This window comes from Sminthopsis crassicaudata, chromosome 5 (assembly GCF_048593235.1).
Source record: "Sminthopsis crassicaudata isolate SCR6 chromosome 5, ASM4859323v1, whole genome shotgun sequence".
NCBI lineage: Eukaryota > Metazoa > Chordata > Mammalia > Dasyuromorphia > Dasyuridae > Sminthopsis > Sminthopsis crassicaudata.
Window position 1 is genome coordinate 198472356 of NC_133621.1, and position 25007 is coordinate 198497362.

Consider the following 25007-nt stretch of genomic DNA (forward strand, 5'->3'; position numbering starts at 1 on the left):
AGTGCTAGAGGAACAGGGGGAAAAGAGAAAGGAGGTTTTGTTTTCAAACTGTCCAGGATCTGACTGGTTTCTTTGACTCCTAAAGGAGGAAAGTGACCCCAGTGACCATCTTTTCAACACCTTGAAGCTTTGAAAGTGCCTTGGGCCACGCGGTCAGGATGGCAGAGGCGGGACTTGAGTTTAGGATTTCCTGACTTCGGTGCCAGGATAGACACACAATATGCGTCATTTAAAAAAAAAAAAAAAAAGCCACTACTGTATGGGCAGAACTTCTACGTGACTTTGTTGTCATGCGCTGGGCTCTTCCTTAAAAGTAACACCCGACCTGAGTACGAGGGGAGGGCTGGCAGGTAAGGGGAGGGCAGAAAGGGAGGGAGCCGCAGCAAACCCCGCCCGCCCGCCGGGGCCGAAAGCAGGAAGCGGCCGGCGGTGCAGCGGGCGGCTGCCTGGCATCCTTGCGGGGAAAGCCCCTCCCCGCCTTGGTCCGGGTCCCCGGGCCCCCGGCCGCCGCCGCCTCGCGCCCCGGGACTATGGGGACTCCACTCCCGGAGCCCGCCGGACTCCCGCGGCGGCTCGGGCTCCTGCTGCAGCTCCTGGCCGTTGTGTCTCCCGCCTGCTCGGCCCTGTGGCTCCTCGACAACCCGGAGCCGAGCTGCTCGGAGCGGGTAAGTGGGACGGCGACCCCGGCGCCGGGGAGCGCAAGGATGGGCAGCCGGGGCGAGGGCAGCCGAGGGAGAGAGAGTCCCCCTGGGACCGGGAGGGTGGAGAGGAGCGGCGCCGGGGCCGGGGACGGGACGGTCCCGAGATGCGAGAGTTTTGTGACGGAGGCAGAAGCACGGAGAGGAAAGAACTCCCCAGCGAGCCAGCTGCCCCGACTGGAGGGAGTGTGGAAAGCGATCCCCGCCGCGGGCTTGCACAATCCCGGGATCTCGAACCGAAAGAAAGCTTCAGATCCTGGGATCCGGAGGCCGAGCACTTCCGAGGGGCCTGAGCGAGGATGGATGTAGAGAGGTCCCGAAATCGGATGGGGAAAAACAAAATGACATCTTTTAAAAACATATAAGTAGTTTATTTTGTAAGCGCGAGTATTTTATTCTAAAAGCGTTTAAAAGCAAGTAGGTGGGAGAGTGGGAAAGAAAAGCTCGACTTGGAGTTGGAGATCTGATTCCAAGGAAAAGTTTTCTGACTTAGTGGACTTTTTCGGTGGATCCTGAATCTTGACCGAACAAATTGTGGAACCTTTGGGCAAGCCGTTTTAACCTCTCTCGGTCTCAGTTTCCTCATCTGTAAAATGGGGATAACAATAACACCTAGTTCACAGGGTTGTTGTAAAGACCAAATGAGACAAGTATTTTGCTATATTTAAGTATTATTTATAAAATAATAAATAATTTATAAGTTATATAATATGTGAATATTGTTGTTATTGTAGTTATTATAATTATATTAGGTCCATCAGACTTCCAAAGGAATCTATGAGCCAAAAAATATTAAGAACTCCTCAATTCCTAAATTTTACAGATGAAGCAACGGAGACCCCGGAGAGAGACAGAGAGACAGACACGCAGAGAGACACATACACAGACTTGCCTGCCTTAAAGGAAATTAAGTTTAGTTGCTAAGATTGTAGAAGTGCCCAAATGGCCTTTCTAACAGATGTGCAGTTACAGTTTCAGTGTGATGGATAAATGGAGTTCATTAATTCAACAGACATTTATTAAGCTCCTAATACTTACCAAGTTCTTTGGGGGGCAAAGGGGTTGCAATGGAGTACAGAGCCATGTGACAAGGTAAGTGTAAAAAATTGAGGTTTGGGGCAAACAAATCTCTTAAATTTTAGAAACTTCCAAGATTCACATGGAAAGTGGAATTCTAATTCCTTACACATCAAGCCCAGAAGTAGATGGTCATTCTCTTGTCTTTGACTTCTTATGACTTTGGGTTTTTAAAGGAAATGGGGAAGGGGGAGAAATCACCAAAGGTAAGCTCAAAATATTACTGAGTCACCTTGAACCCACTGAGGTGAGACTAAGAAGTGATCGTCCAGCTGTAGTTTTTAAAACCGTTTTTGAGAGCTCTCCTGGCCATTGGATTTCTCCAGCCCACAGGTGGTTCCTTCCTGCCCCTGTCCAACACCCTGTGTTATTAACATGCGGTGTTTGTTAATAGCTACTCTTCTGAACCTGCAGGAAGTGGGACACACCTAAGTGTCAGTTAGTGGTCTGTACTTTAGAGAACATCCTTTTTTTAAAAAATAACATTCTTCCAGTCTATTGCCTATATACATAATGAGGAATATCTGAGTTAGAGATGGGAGAGACTTTAGATATGATTTAGTTCAATCTTCTTGTTTTACAAATAATATCGCAGTAAATGATTGAACTGGAACAGAAACTCAAGTCTTCTGATGCCAAATCCAATGCGCTTTTCACTATATTGCTTGATGTCTGAGTCAGAAGCTAGGAATTAGAATAGTAGAAATTATTGGTATCCCGAGTTGGTGGATGATTTATCAGCTAAGAAACTAAAGGCATTGCTTTGGAGCAGGGGGAGAGGGGGAGTGACGTTTGGGTGCTTCCAAAGTAAAAATGTGAAGGATTTTAAAAGATGCTTTTATAGGACCCTCTGTGATTAGCCAAGGCAAGGAAACATTTTCTAACTTAGTGTACCTTCTTGGTGGACCCTGACTTCCCTATGAAATCTATAAATTCAACATTCATTAAATAACCACTATATATAATGTAAGCTGTACAAGTTGTGTACCAAACTGCTGTTAATCTAATAAGGCAAAGCCTCTTAAACTGGATCAAAACTTCATATAGAATCTCTTTACTGAATGTGGGAACACAACATTATGATTTGTTATCAGTAAATGTTTGATTTGTACATCTAGTTTATATACTTATATAGTATCACAAATATTTCTTAGACAAAAAGAGATCCTGTGTGGAAAAAGCTTCAGAAATCCTGTAATAAGAGAGAAAGGATACACATACATGGATGATTTTTAGAGGAATAGTGGGAGAGGAAAATAGGTGAAGATCAGATCAAAGAGAACCTTAAATGGAAGACTAATAGAGAGTGGACTTTATTGAGTAGGAAATAAGGAATAATAAAAAAAAAATTGAACAGGGAGTAATAATGGTAAGAATGATCAGAGAGATGTACGCAGTAGTCAAACTTTTGATCTCTCCTGGACCCATTTCACTGAGATATTTATCAGGGGAAAAAAGCCTTCACCTATCTCAAAATTCTCATAACTAGATAACACAAATGTAATTACCCCCCCTTTCAAATCAAAGTGGTTAGATTCAGCTTGGTTAAGTGATATACCCACACGTCACATAACTTAATAGTCCTTAAGTCAAGATACAAACTCAGCACTCCTAGTTCCATATCCAGTGCTTCCTAAACTTATACTATCTGGTTTACAAATACTTTCTAGTAGTAGTGATGGTTTTGTATGGAAGCATCCATATTCTCAAACCCACTCCCAATTGCAAATTACTGTATCTAAGACAAATTTGTAATCATGGAAGAAAATAGAGATAGAAGTATCATTCTCTGTATTTTATAGATAAATCTCATTTGGTGATCAACCCACATCCTTCTTGCTAACACTCTGGTTAGGCTAAACATTAACCATTCATTAATATAAACTATACAATATAAAACAACAACTAAGAGATATAAGCAAATAAAATGAGATTCCCCTCCTCTTTAAATCCCTTCTTCCACAAATATTTTTTAAAATCCTTGCCAGTTGTTACGATTTCTTTTAATTCTTTTAATGTTTACCTTCTCTGAGGTAGACTGATTTGTGGGGTTCTTTTTTCTGATTTTTATGTAATTAGTCTTCTGATGTTGCCATTCTTAAAAGAATAGTCAATTTGAGGCAGAGGCTAACTCTTTCATCACTATTTGCTTATTCAGTGAACATTGTGTCCACTTTGTATTGAGTATTATATTAAATGCTGATGAAGAGTAATAAATAATACCATATTTGTCATACAGCATTTATTAAGCCTGGAGGTGGGGAAACAAGGATTGAAATCAAGGGACAGCAAATAGTTCTTTCTTTTTGGCAGGAGTAATATAAGACAAGACAAGGAAAGGCAGATTGGAGACAGATTATAGAGGGACAGTTTAGTTAAAGGTAAGAATGTGTATGGAACCAGAGAGAGAGAAGGCTAGAAAATAGGTAAGCAGTCTTGATCCTAGAGAACAGATAATGAATCATACCTCCCTCTTCTCTGTGGAGAGATGAAAGAGTACAGATGTAGAATAGTTCCTACATTGTCAGACGATTGTGTGTCCATTGATTTTATTTATCTGTCTTCTTTGTTGAAGAGTAGAGAGAGGGTAAGTTGGAAAATGATTGTTGATAAATGCAGAACAAATTTACAAAACAAGATGGGGGGAAGAGAAGAAGAGGGTATAGTCAAGATTGTGAAAGTCCTGGAATGCCAGGGTAAAGAGTTTGGAATTTCTCCCTGGCCTGAGAGACTCATTTTTACTGGAACTGTTAGACATTCTCCTACTTACTCTTTCCTCTGTGGGTTTCTGAGTTTTGATGTCTCCTGATTCTCTGGTTTACTGATTCATCATCTGAATCATATTCACTATGTGTGTAGTATTCCTCAAGTTTCTTCCTTGGACCCTCTTCTCTTTCACTCAGTGACTTCAACAACTTCCTTGTGTGCAGTTCCTACCTTTACGCAGATGGACTTGATCTCCAGTCTATCATCAACTGCTATTTGGCATATCCATCTGGGTATTCTGAAAGCATCTCAAATTCAACATATCCTAAACAAAATTCCGTATCTTCTTTCCCAATCCCAAACCCATTCATTTTACAAGCTTCTTTATTGCTACTATCCTTCAAGACACTCAGATTCACAATCATGTTGTCAACCTTAGCTCCTCACTCTCATTCCATTAGCCTAGTAATTACTGTCTCCATAGCATCTCTCAAATCCTCCTCCTGCTTTCCATTCAGGCTGTTCCACTTCAGTTCAAACCCTGTTGGGCAGCTATATAGTCTCCTTATTGTCTTCCCTGTCTCAGGCATCTCCCCTTTTCAACATTTTCCACACAATGGTCAAAATAATTTCCCTTAAGATCAGGGATTGTGTCACAACCCACTCCACTGTGCTCAGCAAACTCCCATGGTTCCCCAGTGCATTTAAAGCTTCTCGGAACCTGGTTGCTTTCTCCCTTTCTAGTCTTTGAACTCTACAATCTATAGATACCAACTGTTCCATATGAAGTTCACCCCCTCTCCAAAGGATTTTGTGAGCTTAGATGAGGTAATTGGATATAAAGCACTTTGAAAACCTTAAAAAGAAACTTATCAGTTATCATGATTATTCTGTCACTAGACTTCTAGTCTGGTGATGACCATTCCCTGAGCCTTCTACTACACTCCTGTTGATTTGAAGCAGTATTTATAGAGAAATATAGAAGTAAAGTAATAAATATTTAACAATCAGCTTTGGGGGCGAAGGATAGAAAATCTGTGCTCTCACACTTGTTTAATCTGCCTTATTAACACTTTCTTAAATATAGACAATCAATTAAAAAAATCAATTCTTGTACTGATTTTTTAAAAGTGCTAATTTTAAGTTATAAATATTCATACTGAAAATGTAAGTTTGTGCTTAGAGCTGGTTCTAACACATCCCTATGCCATTTCCCATCTCAATGCCTTTACTTGCTGTGCCTGGAATATACTTCCTTTTCATCTGGTTTCCTTCAAAATGTAGATAAAGCAATGACTTATTTGAAGCTTTTAAAAATTTTATTTCATTTCCCTGGATTTTTGTCCCTGCCCTCCCATAATCAGCTAATATTTTGAATACAATATGTTATATATTTTACCAATGCATGTTATCTCCCCCCATAGAATGTAAGTTATTAGAGGGTAGGAACTGTTTAACTTTTTTTTTTTTTTTGTATTTCTGGCACTTAACAAAGCATCTTAATATTTGTTGATTGATTCGTAACCAGAATGCCCTGAAATAGTGGCCTGTCTCTAGCCATTTGTTTTGTTTCATTTGCTATATCTGTCCCCTTCACTGTTTTAGACAATATGGAAAGAAAGTTTGGGGGGGGGGGGTAATGGACAGTAAATGGACATGAGAAATTTCATTCAGGGAATCAAGGGAGGAAGAAGTCTTGAGAGTATTACAATTTGTAAGCTGTAATTAATTTCTTGTTTCTCCCACAGGAGCTTTTAAACTGTACTGTCCAGAAGAGTAAGTCATCCTTTTTTTAATTCCCTTTTGTTTTATTAATAAAATGATAATCATTTTTATGAGTTCTTGCAGTAGCACATTACCCTAGTTACCAACTTCAGTTTCAGGCTTACATCATGGATTACTACTAATGCTAGAGAATATCCTTAAATTGGTACAAGATTGCCTTACTTTAAGAATGCCTTTATATGTCAGTATGAACTTCAAAAACAGATTATAATTACTATTAGCTTTTTTAAAAAATTCACCGTCTCTTTTAAAAAGACTCTGCCTAAGTGAATTTTAAAAGATTCAATTTAAATTCATTTACTAAAGTCAATTAGGTAAAGTGAAGTATACCTATGCCTTTTCTTTATTTTACTTGGAACAAGGGAGAAGGAACTTTTCTGAGAAGAGTTCAAGGCTTTTGTGCCATCAATTATCTTAAAGGAATTGTCTCTCCTTGCTGTAATCTAGTAGCCACAGCTTCCCAATTAGTTTGCCCAAAGCACAAGCCTAACTGTCATTCTCCTTCTAAAGAAGCTCTAGTAGCTCTAGGATCAAATAATAACTTTCTCTGTTTGGTATTTAAAGATCTTCCCAATCTGACTCCAGCCAACCTTTTTAACCTTATTAAGTATTACATGTTAATCCCCAGGCTTTTCTCTTCTAGTCTGCTCAAACTAGTTCTTCCCATACAACATTTTAATTCTCATCTTTCCCAATTCCATGCTTTTGCACAGGAAACTCCCACTCCTCCACCAATGCACACCGCTGCCTAAAATGCACTCCTTCTTAATCTCAGACTCCTAGGATCATAGATTTAGAACTAAAAGAAAGCTTAGAGGTCAGCTAGCACAACTCCTAAAGTTTACAGTTGAGGAAATTGAGATTTAGATGACTTCAAAGAAATTAAAATCACATAGATAGCAAATGGCAAAGCCAGGATCTGGACCCTAAGCTCTGATTCCCATTTTAGCAAGTCAACTCTTCTTATCATCTTTCCAGGAAATAAACAAGTTCTACTCTCATTGCAGGTAACTGCCTGGATGACAGTTGGATCTACCCTTGCAACATGACACCTTCTGACCCCAGAGATGTCAACATCCAGCTGGGCTTTGAACACAGCAGAAAAGGAGACCTGTTTCCTGTGGTGCTCATTGACTGGAAAGTGGGGACAGATGGTGAGGAGGTGATGGTCAGAAATGTTACAAAGCCAAACATTTTCATTACTGAAGTTAGAATTTTGGCTCCTGGTTCTGGATTCTGGCAACTGGGTCATAGGATCAGAGCATTAGAGGCAAAGGAGATCTCAAAGGCTATCTGGTCTGACTCTATTGTTTTATAAATGAAGAGGTCCAGAAGCATGAGGGGACCTGACCAAGATCATATAGTTCATTAATTGTCAAGCTGGGAGTGAGACTCAAGTTCCCTGATTCTCATTCCAGCATTATTTTCATTAAGCATTTGTGCTCATTATAAGGAAGTTCTTCAGAGCATTACTATATGAGAGGCATCATGACTAAATGGATTCAAACCTGGTCTCAGACACAGGAAAACTTGGGTTCAAAACCCATCTCTGTGTCCTGGACAACTCTTTTAACCTCTCAGTGTCCCCAATCAGTTCTCCAAGACACTGGAAGAAGTTTTCTCACCAGAGTTCTCTATACTAATGAAATCACAGGTCTTATGCCCAAAAGGCTATCAAACTGTGCATACTCTTTGATCCAGCAGTGTCTCTATCGGGTCCATATCCCAAAGAGATCATTAAAAAGGGAAAAGGACCCACATGTGCAAAAATGTTCGTGGTGGCCCTTTTTGTAGAGGGCCAAGAAACTGGAAACTGAATGGATGCCCATCAATTGGAGAATGGCTGGATATGTTATGGGATATGAGCACTATCAGCAGAATGATTTCAGAAAGACCTGGAGAGATTTATATGAGCTGATGCTAAATGAAGTGAGTAGAACTAAGAGAACACTGTATATAGGAACAATAAGATTATGTGATGATCAACTGATGGAAGTAGCTCTTTTTAACAATGAGTGACTCAGGCTAATTCCAATATATTTGTGATAGAGAGAGCCATCTGTATCCAGAAATAGTACTATAGGAACTGAATGTGGATCACAACATAATTTTTTCACTTTTTTGTTATTATTTGCTTGATTTTGGGGTTTTTCCCTCATTTTTTTTCTTTTTCATCTGATTTTTCTTGTGCAGCAAGAAATATGTATAGAATAATTGTACATGTTTGACATATATTAGATATTTGCTGTCTAGGGAATAAGGTGGGGGACAGGAGAGAAAAAAATTTGGAACACAAGGTTTTTCAAGGGTGAATGTTGAAAACTATCTTTGCATGTATTTTGAAAATAAAAAACTGTTATAGAAAGAAAGAAAGAAAGAAAGAAAGAAAGAAAGAAAGAAAGAAAGAAAGAAAGAAAGAAAGAAAGAAAGAAAGAAAGAAAGAAAGAAAGAAAGAAAGAAAGAAAGAAAGAAAGAAAGAAAGAAAGAAAGAAAGAAAGAGGGAGGGAGGGAGGGAGGGAGGGAGGGAGGGAGGGAGGAAGGAAGGAAGGAAGGAAGGAAGGAAGGAAGGAAGGAAGGAAGGAAGGAAGGAAGGAAGGAAGGAAGGAAGGAAGGAAGGAAGGAAGGAAAAGAGAGAAAGAGAAAAGGAGGGAGGGAGGGAGAAGAGATCAGTCCTTTGGGATTGTCTTGGATCACTGTATTATTGAAAATAGCTAAGTCATTCACAGTTGTTTATTATATAATATCGCTGTTACCATGAACAATGTTCTCCTGGTTCTGCTCATTTCACTCTGCATCAATTCATATAGGTCCTGGCAAGTGGCTATTTCCCAGTAAATTCCTGGAAAATAAGTACTAAATATTTATCAACTATATGTAGCTCCTATTTTTATTTTATTTTATCTGGCAAGGATAATTGAGTGGGGGAGATACATCTCCTTACCCATAAGAGAGGGTTAGGTCACTTTTAAGGATGTACACCATGGTCCAGTCTTCCAGTTTAGAAAATGTAGTGCTTCTTATCTTTAGCCACTGACTTAAAAGAAAAAAACATTCACATTCTGTCAGAGGAAGCCTAAATTTTGTTGCTCATGTCCCAGAAGGTCCAAAGAACTTCAGTTAAATATAATTTGCTTCTTTTGTTACTGTCCTGGAAATGAGGATTTAGAAAGCAGGAGAGATTGAAGCCCAGGTGTAAGATGAAATGCTATTTAAACCGGAAATTAAAAGTTAAGTAAGACAGGCAGGATTTTCATAACATTGACCAGATATTGTGAAGAAACAGTGGAAGTAGGGGGAGGGGAGATGTTATGAGACAGAAGAAAAAGTGGTTTGTTAATCTTCTTCCTTTTCTCTGACAGGCAGCATCCTGTTTCTTAAGGGCGCTGAGCTTTCGGTGCTACAAAGGAGCACCAATGAACACTTGTGCGTTAAGTTTCTTTTTCTAAACCAACTTCAGCAGCAATTTCGACCAGATGGGAATAGGGTGAGAATTTAAGGTGGCATTTTCTGTTTGTAATCTGTGACCAAAAGATTCATCTTTGTTTATTTTCATAGTAGTGTTTACATTTTATTTTTTAAGGTGATGGGGAAAACTAATTTTAAGGGTAGTTCCTTCATCCCAATAGACACATTGAACTTAGAGAAGAGCACTGGCTAATTAATTTATGTAGGAAGCCTGATTTTTTATTGGCTAAAGAGTAAGCCTGGTTAAAAATTGGATGTATGACTTTAGGCCAGAACTCCTAGGTGGCCCAAGTCCAAATTAATCTAGGACAGTTTGGGAGAAGGAAGATGATATTCTCTTTAGAAGGAATCATAGCAGAGTTGGCAGGTTGTTGGGCTTGTAGACCTAAATTCTAATCCTGACAAATTACTTAAATTATCTGTTTCAAGTTTCTTCATCTGTAATGAAGATCACAGGAAGTACCCCACAGTTCTGTTGTGAGAACCAAATGAGATAATACATAAATATTTTTTTCCACCAATGAGGAAAGTATTGTGTAAATGCTCCAGGTTTGAATTCAGGGTTACATATATAAAGTACTTTGCAAATCTTAAAGCATTTTATAAATATCAGTAGTTGTTGTTATGTGGGGGTGGGGATAGCTAAACTGAGTATCTTAGAAAGTTTAAGTACTTCCCAACTTGAGAATGGTTAATTTTCTTTACCACACACATAAAATTACCTTTCTCTTATGAATTATTTCTGAATGTATGCATTTCCTTTTTTCTTATAAAATAAGCTCTCGAAAAAATACTCTTACAGTTTGATATGTATGGCAAGTGAATTAGGAAGGAAAGGGAAAGAGAAGGATGCTGGCATTAAGCATTTAACTGAAAATTAGAAATTGGGAAAAAAAAATTAGAAATGGCAGCTCTCTCAATCTAGGGAGCCAAGCAGGATCAGGAACCTAGAAGAAAGAAACAAGCACATGTTAAGCACCTCCTATGTGCCAGGTATTATATTAAGCACTTTTAAAAATATATCATTTGATCTCATAACAACATTGGGAGGTTGGTGCTATTATTATCCCTATTTTAAGTTGAGGAAACTGAGGCAAACAGGGATTAAGTGACTTGCCCAGAGTCACACAATTAGTAAATGTCTGAGGCAGTATTTGAATTCAAGTCTTTACTTTAAAGGTTTCAGGATTTAAAATGACCTGTTAAAGAACTTAGGAAGGAACTTTTTCATTTAAATCCAGAAGTTGCCTGATTCCTAAAAGGAGTTTTGTGAGACCTCCTGTATTCCCAGTCTTACCAAGCTAAAAAAAAAACAAATAAACAAACAAAAACCAGGTCTGGCCCCCTCTTTAAGAAGTCAGTAACTTCTCCCAGTAACATCCAATTCATTATTCCTATGGGCCCATGAAGCTATCTATTCCAATAGCTGCATAATAGTTCAAGAGTTAAAGGTGATAGGATAAGTTATTTCATCTCTTGCCTCAAATTCTTTCCCACTTTGTGGCTCTTAGAACTCCCTTCCCATAAACAACCTCTGCTTCCAGTGAAAGGCTGAAACATTGGAAAAAATAGAGTGGTAGTTTTATAGCACTTGAAGGCAGAAGGGGTTGGGGAGTACAGGGGGAGGGATGGAAAAGATAATTTGGCCATAATGTCCACCACTTTAGCTCTCTGAACTCTCTCTTTCAGTGGCATTTCACCTTCAACAACTTTGTGGTGGAGCCTGGCCAAGAATATGAGATAACGGTGCATCATTTACCCAAATCAGTACCCAGAGGAGATCCAAACCATAAATCTGTGTTTTTCCAGGCACCTGGTAAGAGACCCTCCTGTTCAGGTGAACCTTTCCTTACTCTAATTTCAGGCTCTTTAGAAGAACTTGCAGGTTGTTAAGACTTTAAAAGCTCTTCTACTCAGCAAGACCCAAACAATTACTGCTCTTGTCAAGCTGCATTTCCCTGAAGAAGAAAACAAATGCCAATGACAATGATGTTGGATTGCTCTGTCTGGCTTGAAGCCTCATCCTCCTTAGCACAAGCTGAACCTCTTTCTTACTGAATAACCAACTTTGGGCCAGAGGGATTCCAGCAGAGTACATATGCAGAAAATCCTCTCTCCTTTTAAGAAGTAAAACTAACTCCTGAAAAACTAAAAAAAAATAATCACCTCATGTCTATATATCTTGAATAAACTGTCACTTCTTAATCATAATGAGAGATATCATAGCTCTTTAAGGTTTGAAGAAAGGATCAAATTATGTGACTTTAAAGGTACCTTCCAGCTTGAGATCCTATGTATAATCACAGCTCTATCAGATAGATAGAGCTTTTTTTCCTCTTAATATGTATCTTTATTTTGTTAAAATATTTACCAATTGAAAGTAAAATGAATATTCAATTTTCAAAATTTGGAGTTCCACATTCTTTCCCTACTTCCTATCTCTCCCATTTCTCTTGAGAAAGCAAGCAATAGCATATCAATTATGAATGTAAAGTCATGCAAAAGACATTTCCATTTTAGCCATGTGGCAAAAGAAAACATGCAAAAAAAAAAAAAAAACAAGAAAAAAAAGTATGCTTCAGCCTGCACTCAGCATTTATCAGTTCTCTGGAGATGAATAACATTGTTCATCATGGGTCCTTTTGAATTGTCTTGATTAGAGGAGCTTTCACAGATGATCATCATTACAATATTACTATTATTATGTACAATGTTCCTCTGGATCCTCCTGTGAAATAGGTTCTACAGGTAGCATTCTCACCACTTTTTAGATGAGGAAACTAAGTCTCAGAAAGGTATGAACTCATCATACAACTAGGAAGTGGCAGTGGCAGGATTTGAACTTAAAGCTCTCCCGATTTCATCATTCTTGTCTCTGAGTTCCACTGCCTTCTACCTAAGTCTATATATACAACAAGACCATAGGATCACCTAAATAATAAATAGGTAAGGACAAATTTCATACTTACATCTTCTGGTTTCAATAATTTAAAATTGCAATCACTTCATAACTGGTTTCCAATTAACATATTTTTATTAAGTACTTCAGGAAAATCACTGCCCCCCTCTCCAGTTCATTCTAAACAGTTATTTCCTAGAATCATAGAATTTGAGAATTTGATAACTAGAGGAACCTAAGACAGCATCTATTGAATTCATCTGCCTCATAGCACAGATATTGGAAACTCAAATCAAAAGAAGGGGAATGATGGCTCTAAGTTACATAATTGAGAAATACGTTTTGCACACATCATTCATACCTTCTCAAAAAACTTTGGTTCCCATTGCTGATGCTACCAGGGACCAAGACTTAATATGTGAACACACACACACACATACACACACACACACATGAAATCATTCTATAGGCATACTTCTATTTATTAGTTCTTTCCCTGGATACAGATAGCTTCTTCCTTCATATGTCCTTTATCATTAATTTAGGTATTTATAAGTCAAAAGTGACTTTATTTATTCAAAATTGTTCTTAACACAATATTGCTGTCATTGTATACAACATTCTCTTGCTTCTGCTCATTTTACCTTTCATTATTTCATGCAAGTCCTCCATGTTTTTGAAGGTCATTGAGTTCATCATTGAGTAGTATTCCATCAATCATATAGCACAACTTATTCAGCCATTCCCAAATTGTCGGGAATCTCCACAATTTCCAGTTCTTTATAGTAAATTCTTGTTTCAAGCCAATTATAATATTTTTCAAGCAAAGAGATAGCATTAAGATTGTATGGAGGCTTAGGAAGAGAAAGAAATGAGGAATAGAAAAGTAAGAAAATGATTAAGGCTTTCCTATTTTACAAACAGTAAGTGAAGGCAATCTAGAAGGTAGAAGCTCTTAGAAGTAGACTAAGAGTCAAATCTGAAATGATTTCAAGAAAAAATGGCCTTGTCTCATTTCTAAAATATATAGAGAATTGACTCATTTATAAGAATTCAAACATTCTCCAATTGAAAAATGGTCAAAGGATATGAAGACAATTTTCAGATGAAAAAATTAAAATCATTTCTAGTCATATGAAAAGATGCTCTAAATCATTATTGATCAGAGAAATGCAAATTAAGACAACTCTGAGACCATACTACACACCTCTCAGATTGGCTAAGATGACAAGAAAAGGTAATGACAAATATTGGAGGGAATGTGGGGAAACTGGGACACTAATGTATTGATGGTGGCGTTGTAAACTGATTCAACCATTCTGGAGAGCAATTTGGAACTATGCCCAAAGGGCTAGAAAACTGTGCATACCCTTTGACCCAGCAGTGTTTCTACTGGACTTATATCCCAAAGACATCTTAAAGGAAGGAAAGGGACCCACATGTACAAAAATGTTTGTGACAACTTTTTTGTAGTCCAAGAAACTGGAAACTGAGTGGATGCCCATCAGTTGGAGAATGGCTGAATAAATTGTGGTATATGAATGTTATGGAATATTATTGTTCTGTAAGAAATGATCAGGAGGATGATTACAGAGAGGCCTGGAGAGACTTACCTGAACTAGTACTGAGTGAAATGAGCAGAACCAGGAGATCATAATACATGGCAACAGTAAGATTATATGACGTTCAATTCTGATGGACGTGGCTCTCTTCAATAATGGATGATTTAAGCCAGTTTCAATGGTCTTGTGATGAAGAGAGCCATCTACACCCAGAGTGAGAATTGTGGGAACTGAATGTGAATCACAACATAATAATCTCATTCTTTTTGTTCTTTGCTTGCATTTTTGTTTTCTTATTTTTTTTCTTTCTGATATGATTTTTCTTGTGCAGCATGCTATTTGTGGAAATATACATAGAAAAATTGCACATGTCTATGGAAGAGGATGGGGATAAGGAAGGGAAAAAATTTGGAACACAAGGTTTTGAAAGTGTGAATGTTGAAAATTGTCCATGCATATTAAAAATAAAAAATTTTAATTTAAAAAAAACTTTATAGAATCTGAATGCAGATTAAAGCATACTTTTTTGCCATTTAAAAAATGGCCTTGAATCCAGAGTCTAATGACTGTGAATAGACTAGTTGAGTCCAAGACCTTCTGAATTTACCTTGTAAGGAATTTTCTGTGGCCACCAGCTGGAGTTGAGAACATAATGTTTTTAATTCTAAGAGGAACTTTTTTTTTTTTTTTTTTTCTTTTTTTTTTTTTTTTTTTTTATACATTTTTTTTTTCAGTTGTTCTTTTTTTTTTTTTTTTTTTTTTTTAATTTTTTATTTTATTTTATAATTATAACATTTTTTGACAGTACATATGCATGGGTAATTTTTTACAACATTATCCCTTGCACTTACTTCTATTCAGATTTTTTCCCTTCCTCCCCCAACCCCCTCCCCCTGATGGCAAGCAGTCTTATATATGTTAAATATATTACAGTATAATTTAGATACAATATATGTGTGTAGAACCGAATTTTTTGTTGCACAGGAAGAATTGGATTCAGAAGGTAAAAATAACAGTTTACATTCATTTCCCAGTCCTTTTCTGGATGTAGCTGGTTCTGTCCATCATTAATCAATTGGAATTGGATTAGCTCTTCTCTATGTTGAAGAAATCCACTTCCATCAGCATACATCCTCGTACAGTATCATTGTTGAAGTGTATAATGATCTTCTGGTTCTGCTCGTTTCACTCAGCATCAGTTGATGTAAGTCTCTCCAAGCCTCTCTGTATTTCTCCTGTTGGTCATTTCTTATAGAACAGTAATATTCCATAACATTCATATACCATAGTTTACCCAACCATTCTCCAATTGATGGACATCCATTCATCTTCCAGCTTCTAGCCACTATGAAAAGGGCTGCCACAAACATTTTGGCACATACAGGACCCTTTCCCTTCTCTAGTAGTTCCTTGGGGTATAAGCCCAGTAGTAGTATGGCTGGGTCAAAGGGTATGCACATTTTGATAACTTTTTGGGCATAATTCCAGATTGCTCTCCAGAATGGTTGGATTCTTTCACAACTCCACCAACAATGCATCAGTGTCCCAGTTTTCCCACAGCCCCTCCAACATTCATCGTTATTTGTTCCTGTCATTTTAGCCAATCTGACAGGTGTGTAATGATACCTCAGAGTTGTCTTAATTTGCATTTCTCTGATCAATAGTGATTTGGAACACTCTTTCATATGAGTGGAAATAGTTTTAATTTCATCATCTGAAAATTGTCTGTTCATATCCTTTGACCATTTATCAATTGGAGAATGGCTTGATTTCTTATAAATTAAAGTCAATTCTCTGTATATTTTGGAGATGAGGCCTTTATCAGAACCTTTAACTGTAAAAATTTTTTCCCAATTTGTTACTTCCCTTCTAATCTTGTTTGCATTAGTTTTGTTTGTGCAGAAACTTTTTAATTTGGTGTAATCAAAATGTTCTATTTTGTGATCAATAATGGTCTCTAGTTCTCCCTTGGTCACAAACTCCTTCCTCCTCCACAAGTCTGAGAGGTAAACCATCCCATGTTCCTAAGAGGAACTTTTTTAATCCTAAAGGATTGTGAGGGGTCCATTACTAAGTAGACCTCTCTAACATGGAATTTCTAAGCAAACAGATTTTCCTATTAGTCTGCTGTTCCCAAGGTTTGGAGCCTGAAAAGGTCTGCCTCATAGCCTGATACCTAATAGATTTTCTTTTCTTCTTCCCTTGCAGACTGCAGGCACTCCAGAATGAGAGAGACTACCCCCTGTGTGAGCTCAGGTAATTGCTGTTGTTTTCCCCTGTCTGGGTTGTTTAGGTTTAAGTTTGAAGTGGATGTGAGAGATGGAGGGAGTTAAGTGTCCTAACCCTTAAAAGGTTCCTAATGATCACCCTCACTGCCTCCTCCCTGATCTGTTTAATTTTTTTCTAAGTTTTATTGGTGTCTTTTGTTTTTTATACCATTTCCTAAAGCAGCCCATTACCTCTTTCAAAACTTTCCCTTGTGACAAAGAAAAACAGTTAAACAAAACCTAGAAATGCAACAATTACATCTGATAGAGTGTAACATTCTATACTCATAATCTACTTCTCCACGGAGAGGATGAAGTTCCTTTCATCTACTGTCTTTCTGGTCTATTTCTACACTCCCTCCAGGAAGCCTGTGGGAGCCTGACATCACAGGAGAAAGACTAAAGAACAACTCCCTGCTGGTGAGTTTTAACCAGGGGAATGAATCAACCACTTATAATGTCCTCGTGAATGGTTTTCCAGACACAGAGACCAGCCGCTGTTATGAAGACTTTCGGTTAATTAACCAGGTAACTTCCCCTTCCAGACCAGCCCCATACCAACTACACTCTGATGCCTCTCTTAAGTAGTCCCAGTGCAAAGCATGCTGGATGGGACTGAGAAGACTCAATTCTGAGTCCTAGCTCTGCCACTTGCTATTAATGTTTAAAATACCCCTTCAAGGTTTTCAAAATGCTTTAATACATTATTTCATTCAATCTTCACAACAACCCTATGAAGCTAGTATCATTATCCCCATTTTATAGATAAGGAAAAAAACAAAAAGATTAATCAGATTTCTCCAGAGTCAAATAGCTAATAAATGCCCAAATAAAAGAATTTGAACCCAGGTTTCCTGATTTCCAAGTCTAGTTCTCATTTCACTGCCTCTCTTATTAACTCTATGACTTTGGAGAAATCATTCCATCTTCCTGAAGTTTAATTTCCTCAATTCTAAAATAAACAATTCTATTTTCCCTATTTATCATTACATTCCCAACCATTAAATTCCCACCGATGTCTTTCTTTCCCTTTTTTCCCCTTGCCCTTCCCTACCCTACCCTAACTTTTCTCTCCATTAAGCCTTCTCTTCTTCCCTTCTCTTCCCAGTCCACACAAGATCGAGTAAATGTCACATTCACCTTGCAAAATATGAATGCCTGCTGCCAATACAGTGTGCAGGTAAGACCTGAGTCTAGGGAATGGCTCTGATGAAACAGCAAAGAATATCAGAGGGAGTTCCACTAGCACAAAGGAACTCCAAGTAGAGAAGATAGATTCTTTGCAAATAAGGCACTCTAAAATTTTCTCCAGGTTCCTTCTGTCCCCTATTTGCTCCCATCCTATGTCATGGGGCTTTGGGCTTTGGTCAATTTGGGATAGAAAATCAGGTATGTTAAATCCTTTAAGTTTGAGAAGAGTCTATGAACCTCTTCTGCTTGCTGGAAGATCCTGATATAAGAGCTACTTGGAAACCCTTTAGTACATATAATAGCAACAAAACTCCTCATGCTAAATTCAACAGATGACATCGATTCAATTTGTCCAGATCAAACTCTGTGGTTATTATTTCCCTAAGTAGAAGAGTATACTTACATGTGCAATCATCTACATTTTTTTTGTGTTGTTTTTACTTTCCAATTTAGGGACTATTGTTTTTGGAAGAAAGTTGCTTGTTTGTTTTAGTTGGGCATTAAAATTTATGGGCATGCATTTTTTTCTAAACTAAAAGAAACTCTCTTGTGGGCAACATTTTGTATAGAGTAGAGTCTCTTGGTTGGGAAGGGCAGTCAACTAACATTTACTGCTGTCTAGGAAACAGCTCCTCTGCCAGACTGACTTCTCCCTTGTTTCTCTGTTACTCCCAGATCCAGCCATTCTTCAAGAGTTGTCAGAATGACTGCCTTAGACACACACTATCCATCCCTTGCCCAGCACTACCATCACCAACACCCAGTAAGACCTTCCATTGCCAGGGAGTAGAAGGGAGATCGGGAGGGCACTGGAAAGGGACAAGAGCTTGGGCAGATTCCCTGTTTGTGTTCTTGATGGTTTATAATGTACTTTTCCCTCTTGTCCTTTCTTTGTTCATTTTGCAGGCTGCCTTCCAGGTAAGCAAGCTCCAAACTGTGTCCTAGAGCATTTCACAAATGTGACACAAATGTGCCATGTGAGTAGCAGCTACCTTCCGATACTGAGACAGTGAGAGGAGCAAGGTGACTCCAAAAGTTATTTGAAAGAAACTGTCACCTTTCCTTGCTGTGTGGCCCCGGGATGTCCATTTCCCTTTTTGTGTCAGCTTTCTCACTTGCAAAACTCAATCCAATAAGCATTTATTAAGGGCCTTCTGTATATTGAGAGCATCATGAAAGTTTAGATATGGCACTATTATCCCTGCCCTTACAGAGCATACAAGTACTAGCATCTGTGCACAGTGGTATGAATCCCAAACATTGATTGATTGATGCAGGGAGGATAAAGTCCTTCCTTCTGTCTCTTCTATCTCTTACTGTTTTCCTTTTGCCATAGATAATGCATCACTATGGGTTTATTGGTTTATCACTGGCATCTGTATCCTGCTGGTGGGCTCTGTCATACTCCTGGTCATTTGCATGACTCACAGGAAACCTGGTAAGAAGCAGAGTAGCTAAGGCATTGAAATGTCCTTAGCTTTTATGTTTCATTTCATCTATTACTGTCCCCCTTTTCCTTCTTCCCTCTGTCCCAGGACTAAGCCTCCATTTGAGGCTGAGGCCAGGTCACTCTTACCCAAAGCCTTCCACTCCCTGATCATATAGATCTTCTCCTGCTCTGTTTCCTCCTCATGTGCATTGACCACAGATGTATTCCCCACAAGTCCTTACTGGGATGCAGTGCTCCTAGAGCCCAGCTTCTTAAACTGTGCTTTGCAACCCCATATAGGTTCTCATAACTACATGTGGGAGTCACAAAATTATGATTTATTATCAGATAATGTTTGATTTATAAGCTTGTTTTATGTACCTATATTCTTGGGGTCACATAAAAATTTCTCAGGCAAAAACGGGTCACTTTGGGAAAGTTTAAGAAGCTTTGCTCTAAAGTAAAAAGTTAGCCATAAATGATTGGATTGTTTAAGACTATATCCCTTCCTCTTCTCAAAAAATATAAGGAAATATCAATAAAGAACTCGGTAAGGACTGCTTGTAAACGCTTATCTATGCAAAATTTAAGCTTTTAGCACTGATGCTTTTGGGGAAGATATACTCCCTGAAGTGCACATTCTAATAATGTGGAATAAGAAGAGTGTGTTTACAAGGAAATTAGGTCAAACCTGGACTTGATCCCAGATTACAGCTCAACATTCATTTATTTCATTGTTCTAGACCAAAGTCAACACTTCCTACATAGCTCCTATCACACCCTATCTCTTCCCCCCAGAATTCTGCAAGGCTTCCCTCTTATAGCCAATGATATTTTCCCCTGTTTTGACACCACGTGGGACTAGGAAGGAGTGAATGCAGGAACTCTCCCATCCCAGTTTTTACCATACTGTGTTCCCACTCCCCTTCTAAGAGAGCACTTCTAGCACAAGATGACGTGGGCCTTTGTTACTCTAACTTATCATTTCTTTTTTAGAGTTCTCTGATAAATCTGAAAATGACACCAAAAACCTTGGCAAGTACCTCTTTTTTGTTGTTTCATTAATTTTTGATCTTTCTTTTGGGTTAAGGATTGTTGTTTGGGGGGTGGTATTCTTTTTTTAAAAGAAAGTAGGAATACTAATGCTAATTCTACTTACCCTTTGGGTTTAACTGTTGATCCCCTGTCATAGATACTATTGCAAAATTCTTTCAAGAAAAATCTCACAAAAGACACATTCCTCACAAAATCCCTCAAGGTACTTCTTTGAATTAAAAATGGGATTTCAGGAACAGTGACTAAGAGTGCCTCAAACATCAAGGTAGAGAAAGAATCAGTATAGAAGGAAAAACAAGGTAAAAGAATTGCATTTTCTCAGTATCCAAGTTGCAAGAATTTAATTCTATTCAAATCAACAATTATCAAATTCTTATTACATGGAAGGCACTGTGCTATATATTGAAGATACAAAGACATAAAACAATCCTTTTCTGCCCTTAAGGAGTTATTTTATTGACAGAATATCACATGTATACAAATAAACATCATGCAAGGTAATTTGAGAGAAGAGAAAACAGAAATGATACCAGCAATGAAAGAAGGCTTCAGAAAGGAAATGCTTCCTAAACTAAGCCTTGAGGCAAGGCAAGGATTCTGAGATGTGGCGTATAATCAGAGCATGTAGAATCACTTATATGAACCCTGAAAGGCAAAAAATAGAATATTTGGTTCAGGGAACAACTACTGATCTCATTTGGTCACAACACAGATTGTATAAAAAGAAATAATATGAAATAAGACTTAAAAGGTAAATTGAAGCCAGATTATAGAGAGCTTAAATTGCCATATTGAGGAGCTTTTTTTTTTAATCCCAAATAATAACCTAGGCCCACCCAAGGTTTTTGAGTAAAGGAAACTATGGCTAGACTTATGTCTTGGGAACATTATTTTGGCAGCTATATAAAAGATGGACTGAAATCAGGACAGAGAGATGAAAGGCAGTGAGAACAAATAAGAGGCTATAATATTTGCTAGAAGAAATTTACAAGTCATTTGGTTCAATCCTTACATAAATAGGAATTCCCTCTATAAAATGCCCAAAAGCTAATTGTTTTCTCTTCTATATAATATCAAAAATCTACATCTCTCAAGAGAAGTATCTCTGTATCTTGAACCTGATCTCTGATTCTTTTTAAAATTATGATAGAAATGAAATATAAGATTAAGGGAGTATGATGAATACAGAAACTAAAAAAGAGAGGAGGGAATTTCCTGGAAAAGACAAACATGTTTGATGCTGTTTTAAAAAAAAAGTTTTAATGTATTTATTTTATGCTAAAATGTCATTATTCTGACTGCAAAAAGAAGCAGAGGCTTCTATACTTAGGCCAAGGATCCTTCTAGTATAAAGGAGCCACCTTGGTGTAGCATACAAAGCTTTGACAATCTCAGCTAATAGACTGACTCATGACTTTAGACTTTATATTTCAGCCAATGTTACCAGCATTGGAAAGGATACCAATTTAAATTCTTGGGAACTTGGGGGGGGTTATTCTTGTCTCTTTCAGACATTCCACCCCAGAATGATCAGACTCCTCCCCCCTTAAAGCCCAGGAAAGTCTGGATCATTTACTCAGCTGATCACCCCCTCTATGTGGATGTGGTAGTCAAGTTTGCTCAGTTCCTCATCACTGTCTGTGGCACTGAAGTGGCTCTGGATCTGCTAGAGGAGAAGCTGATCTCAGAAGTGGGAGTCATGGCTTGGGTGAGCCGACAAAAGCAAGAAATGGAGGAGAGCAATTCCAAGATCCTCATCCTGTGTTCTCGTGGCACCAGAGCCAAGTGGCAGGCAATCCTTGGTTGGGAAGAGCCTGCCATTCAGCTCCGGTATGACCGGTGGAAACCTACTGGAGACCTGTTTACAGCCGCCATGAATGTGATCCTTCCAGACTTCAAGAAGCCAGCCTGCTTTGGCATGTATGTGGTCTGCTACTTTGATGGCATCAGTGATGAGTCGGATATCCCTGACCTATTCAACATCACATCTAAATACCCACTGATGGAGAAGTTTGAGGAAGTTTATTTCCGGATCCAGGAACTAGAGATGTTTGAGCCAGGTAGGGTGCACCGGGTCAGAGAGATCACTGCTGAAAACTACCTCCAAAGCCCCAGCGGCTGGCAGCTTAAAGAAGCAATACAGAGGTTCCGGGAATTACAGATTAAATGCCCTAACTGGTTCGAACAGGAGAACACCTGTTTGGATGATGAAGACAACTTGTCATTGCTGAGTGGAGAAATGATTGAGGACTCTCTATTACCACCAGTAGGGAGAATAATAAAACAGGTGCCTCTAATACAGGAGCCTTCTCCTGGGGACCATTTGGTGGTAGACCTCTTCTTAAATGAGGAAGAAGGGAGCTCTAGACTGAACCCTCAGGTTCTGCCCCAAATGGCTGCTATCAATCACCAAACAGTAGTCCCCATAGAAGAGGCTCAACTGACTTCCATAATAGAACCTTTACATAAGAATGGTGATATCAAAGCCAGCCGACAGGCAGTGATAGGTGAAGATGACATGGAATGTGTCCCACTGATGGATGTCCCCCATCAGAATGGTGTATTCCTCCTTCCCATGGACTCTGAAGCTTCCCTTCTCTCAAGTACTCCAGTGCCTTCCCCCAACTATCTTCCAGCTCCAGTGAGAGAACAGCTAGAGGGTTTAATGTATTCCCTCTTCCAGCAGAGTCTAAGGGTCCCAGGTGAGGAAGAATGGAAAAGACAGCAACTGGTCTTCAATGACCCTTATACACCCTATGAGGAAGAGCAAAGGCAGTCAGTGGAGTCTGATCAGGGATACATTTCGAGGAGCTCCCCACAGCCTCTCGATGGGCTTGTGGAAGAAGAGGAGGAGGAAGAAGAAGAAAAGGAAGAGCAGGATGCAGAGTTTCTCTCACCCAGTGTTCTGGAGAATCTGAAAAGCCTTCAACAGCAACTGTTATTCCAGGAGATACAACAGAACTCTAATTGGGACTGTCTAGATGGAAGAAGATTATCTACAGAATTGTAGCCATCCTATTAAGTGTGTTAGATGTTTGAATCTTCAGAGAGAGAAAGAAAGAAAATGCATACATATAATTCTATCTTGATTCTAATGATGAGAATCTCAGGAATAAATTTTTCTCTCTTTTAAATGGGTCTTCCTCCTAAAACAACTCCATTTGTAAACATGTATAACTCTTTCCCAGTGACTTAGCACTGAAGTATCAATTCCCAGTAATGAGCTATTACCTCTCCTTATTGGGCAAAGGAAAGAATATTGATAGGGAACAGAAAAAAGGAAAGGTTTAAAATGCCAAAAGAAAAGGGATCTTAACTAAAATCCTCAGTTCTTGTCTGAACATAAAACAATTAGGTGGTGGAAGAGGGATCCCTTATTTTCTGAGTTGCAGTAAGAAGTTTTTCAGATGGTGACTGGGATGGATCTTTAAAGTTGCAGCTTCCTAAGATAATTTGATATCTGGGCTCTCCCAGGGTCCCACTTAAAGACTTTAAAGTCCCTTAGCCACATAAAGTCTGGCTAAGTTGTGTTTAATAGCTCAAAACTACAGACTGACATGTTAACTTAATGAGGAACACCTTGTGGAGAAAAATCATCATACAGACTTATCACCTTCCCTTCAAACCCGAATAGCACTTTGAAGCTCTAGTCATATACTGATTCTCTGGGATGGACTAGAATCCCAAACTCAGAGGACATTAAAGCTGCAAGGTACCATAAAGATCATTTATTGTAACCTCCTTTTTTAAGAACTATGGAAATTAAGACCCAAATTGCCAAACTGCTACTACTATGACTACTGTCCACTTTTGCTCCCAGAGGATTGGATCACCAGAGGATGACTGTATTTTTGGTTATATGGTCTATGTTCCTAAGACTATAACTCAAGAGCCTTCACCAATGTGCTTCCCATTAACAGTCATCCAGTATATCTGTTCAATTAGCTTTTTGCAATGGTATAATAAAATAGTACATAAAAACATTTCTCTCATAAACTGAAATATAATCTTCCACAAGTACACAGGGAGAGTGGGATCAAACTTAAAGAGTAAATTAATAGTGAAACACATGAATGAGATATACATTTGGCAAAGGTAATACACACTTTCCTGGTATGAAGTTCCTCCCTCATCTCAATTTTGTTTCACTTAATTACTCAGCAACAAGAAGAGTAAAGTAAAATCTAGATGCAATTCCCCAAGCTTTATAACTTCACTTTATCCACATCATGCTTCCCTTGGAGCTATGGACACTGGCTTCTTGCCAAAAAATCTCTCAGCTCATCAAAATTTTCGTGAAATTTCCCCTAGCCTCTTCAAGAAGCATGTATTGTTAAATGTTTCCATATTGATGTCATTTGGCAGGCTCCTCCACCACCTCAGTCATAGTGATGGAGAAGCTATTGTGCTGTTTGCATAATTGTATCCTGTTTATTTTTTGTTCTCCCTTATTTTGTGCCATTTCGTGATTTAATACCACTACCACCCACAATGTCAAGCAGTCTTGAAAATTCTTCCTCAATTCACAGCACTAGCTAAGAGTGAAGGGTGCTACTGATTTTTGTCTTAGAATTCTTTCACCCAGGACATCCCATAGCCTCTACTCTAGATCAAAGTCATTAATATTTTATGAATCTTTTTGCATACTTGTACATTAATTTGTGTATTATTTTGACTGATGGCAAATAAACACCTTAATACTTAAACTGACTCTATGATTTATTCCCAGAATGATGTCTGCTTTTCCTAGTACACATTCCTTCCTAGTCTTTCAATTTCACTTTTCCAGTTAATTCCTCTTGTCCGGGAGCCTTGGGCCTAGGTCTGGACAAGAAGATTTTTTAAATGTTTTATTTTATTCTCAGTTACATG

The 25007-nt window shown here is 38.5% G+C and overlaps 1 protein-coding gene across 2 annotated transcripts; it reads left to right on the forward strand.

Annotated features, from left to right (window-relative positions):
* The first annotated feature begins 406 nt into the window (after positions 1 to 406).
* On the forward strand, positions 407 to 24841 carry IL17RA (interleukin 17 receptor A). Of its 2 annotated transcripts, none has more exons than XM_074269402.1 (12): positions 407 to 665; positions 6230 to 6257; positions 7274 to 7420; positions 9626 to 9750; positions 11421 to 11547; positions 16401 to 16448; positions 16824 to 16987; positions 17568 to 17639; positions 18326 to 18428; positions 18987 to 19088; positions 20076 to 20114; positions 21647 to 24841. In XM_074269402.1, the coding sequence occupies exons 1-12, from the start codon at positions 531 to 533 to the stop codon at positions 23143 to 23145; spliced, it is 2589 nt and encodes an 862-aa protein (XP_074125503.1). In that variant the 5' UTR covers positions 407 to 530; the 3' UTR covers positions 23146 to 24841. The 2 variants fall into 2 exon arrangements, with proteins under 2 accessions (XP_074125503.1, XP_074125504.1); XM_074269403.1 differs by having other exon boundaries at positions 18326 to 18413.
* The last annotated feature ends 166 nt before the right edge of the window (positions 24842 to 25007 follow it).

Coding starts and splice junctions, on each gene's coding strand:
- IL17RA (XM_074269402.1), top strand. CDS start 531: ATGGGGACTCCACTCCCGGAGCCCGCCGGACTCCCGCGGCGGCTCGGG. Junction 6,258..7,273: donor AAACTGTACTGTCCAGAAGA/GTAAGTCATCCT, acceptor CTCTCATTGCAG/GTAACTGCCTGGATGACAGT. Junction 17,640..18,325: donor GCTGCCAATACAGTGTGCAG/GTAAGACCTGAG, acceptor TGTTACTCCCAG/ATCCAGCCATTCTTCAAGAG.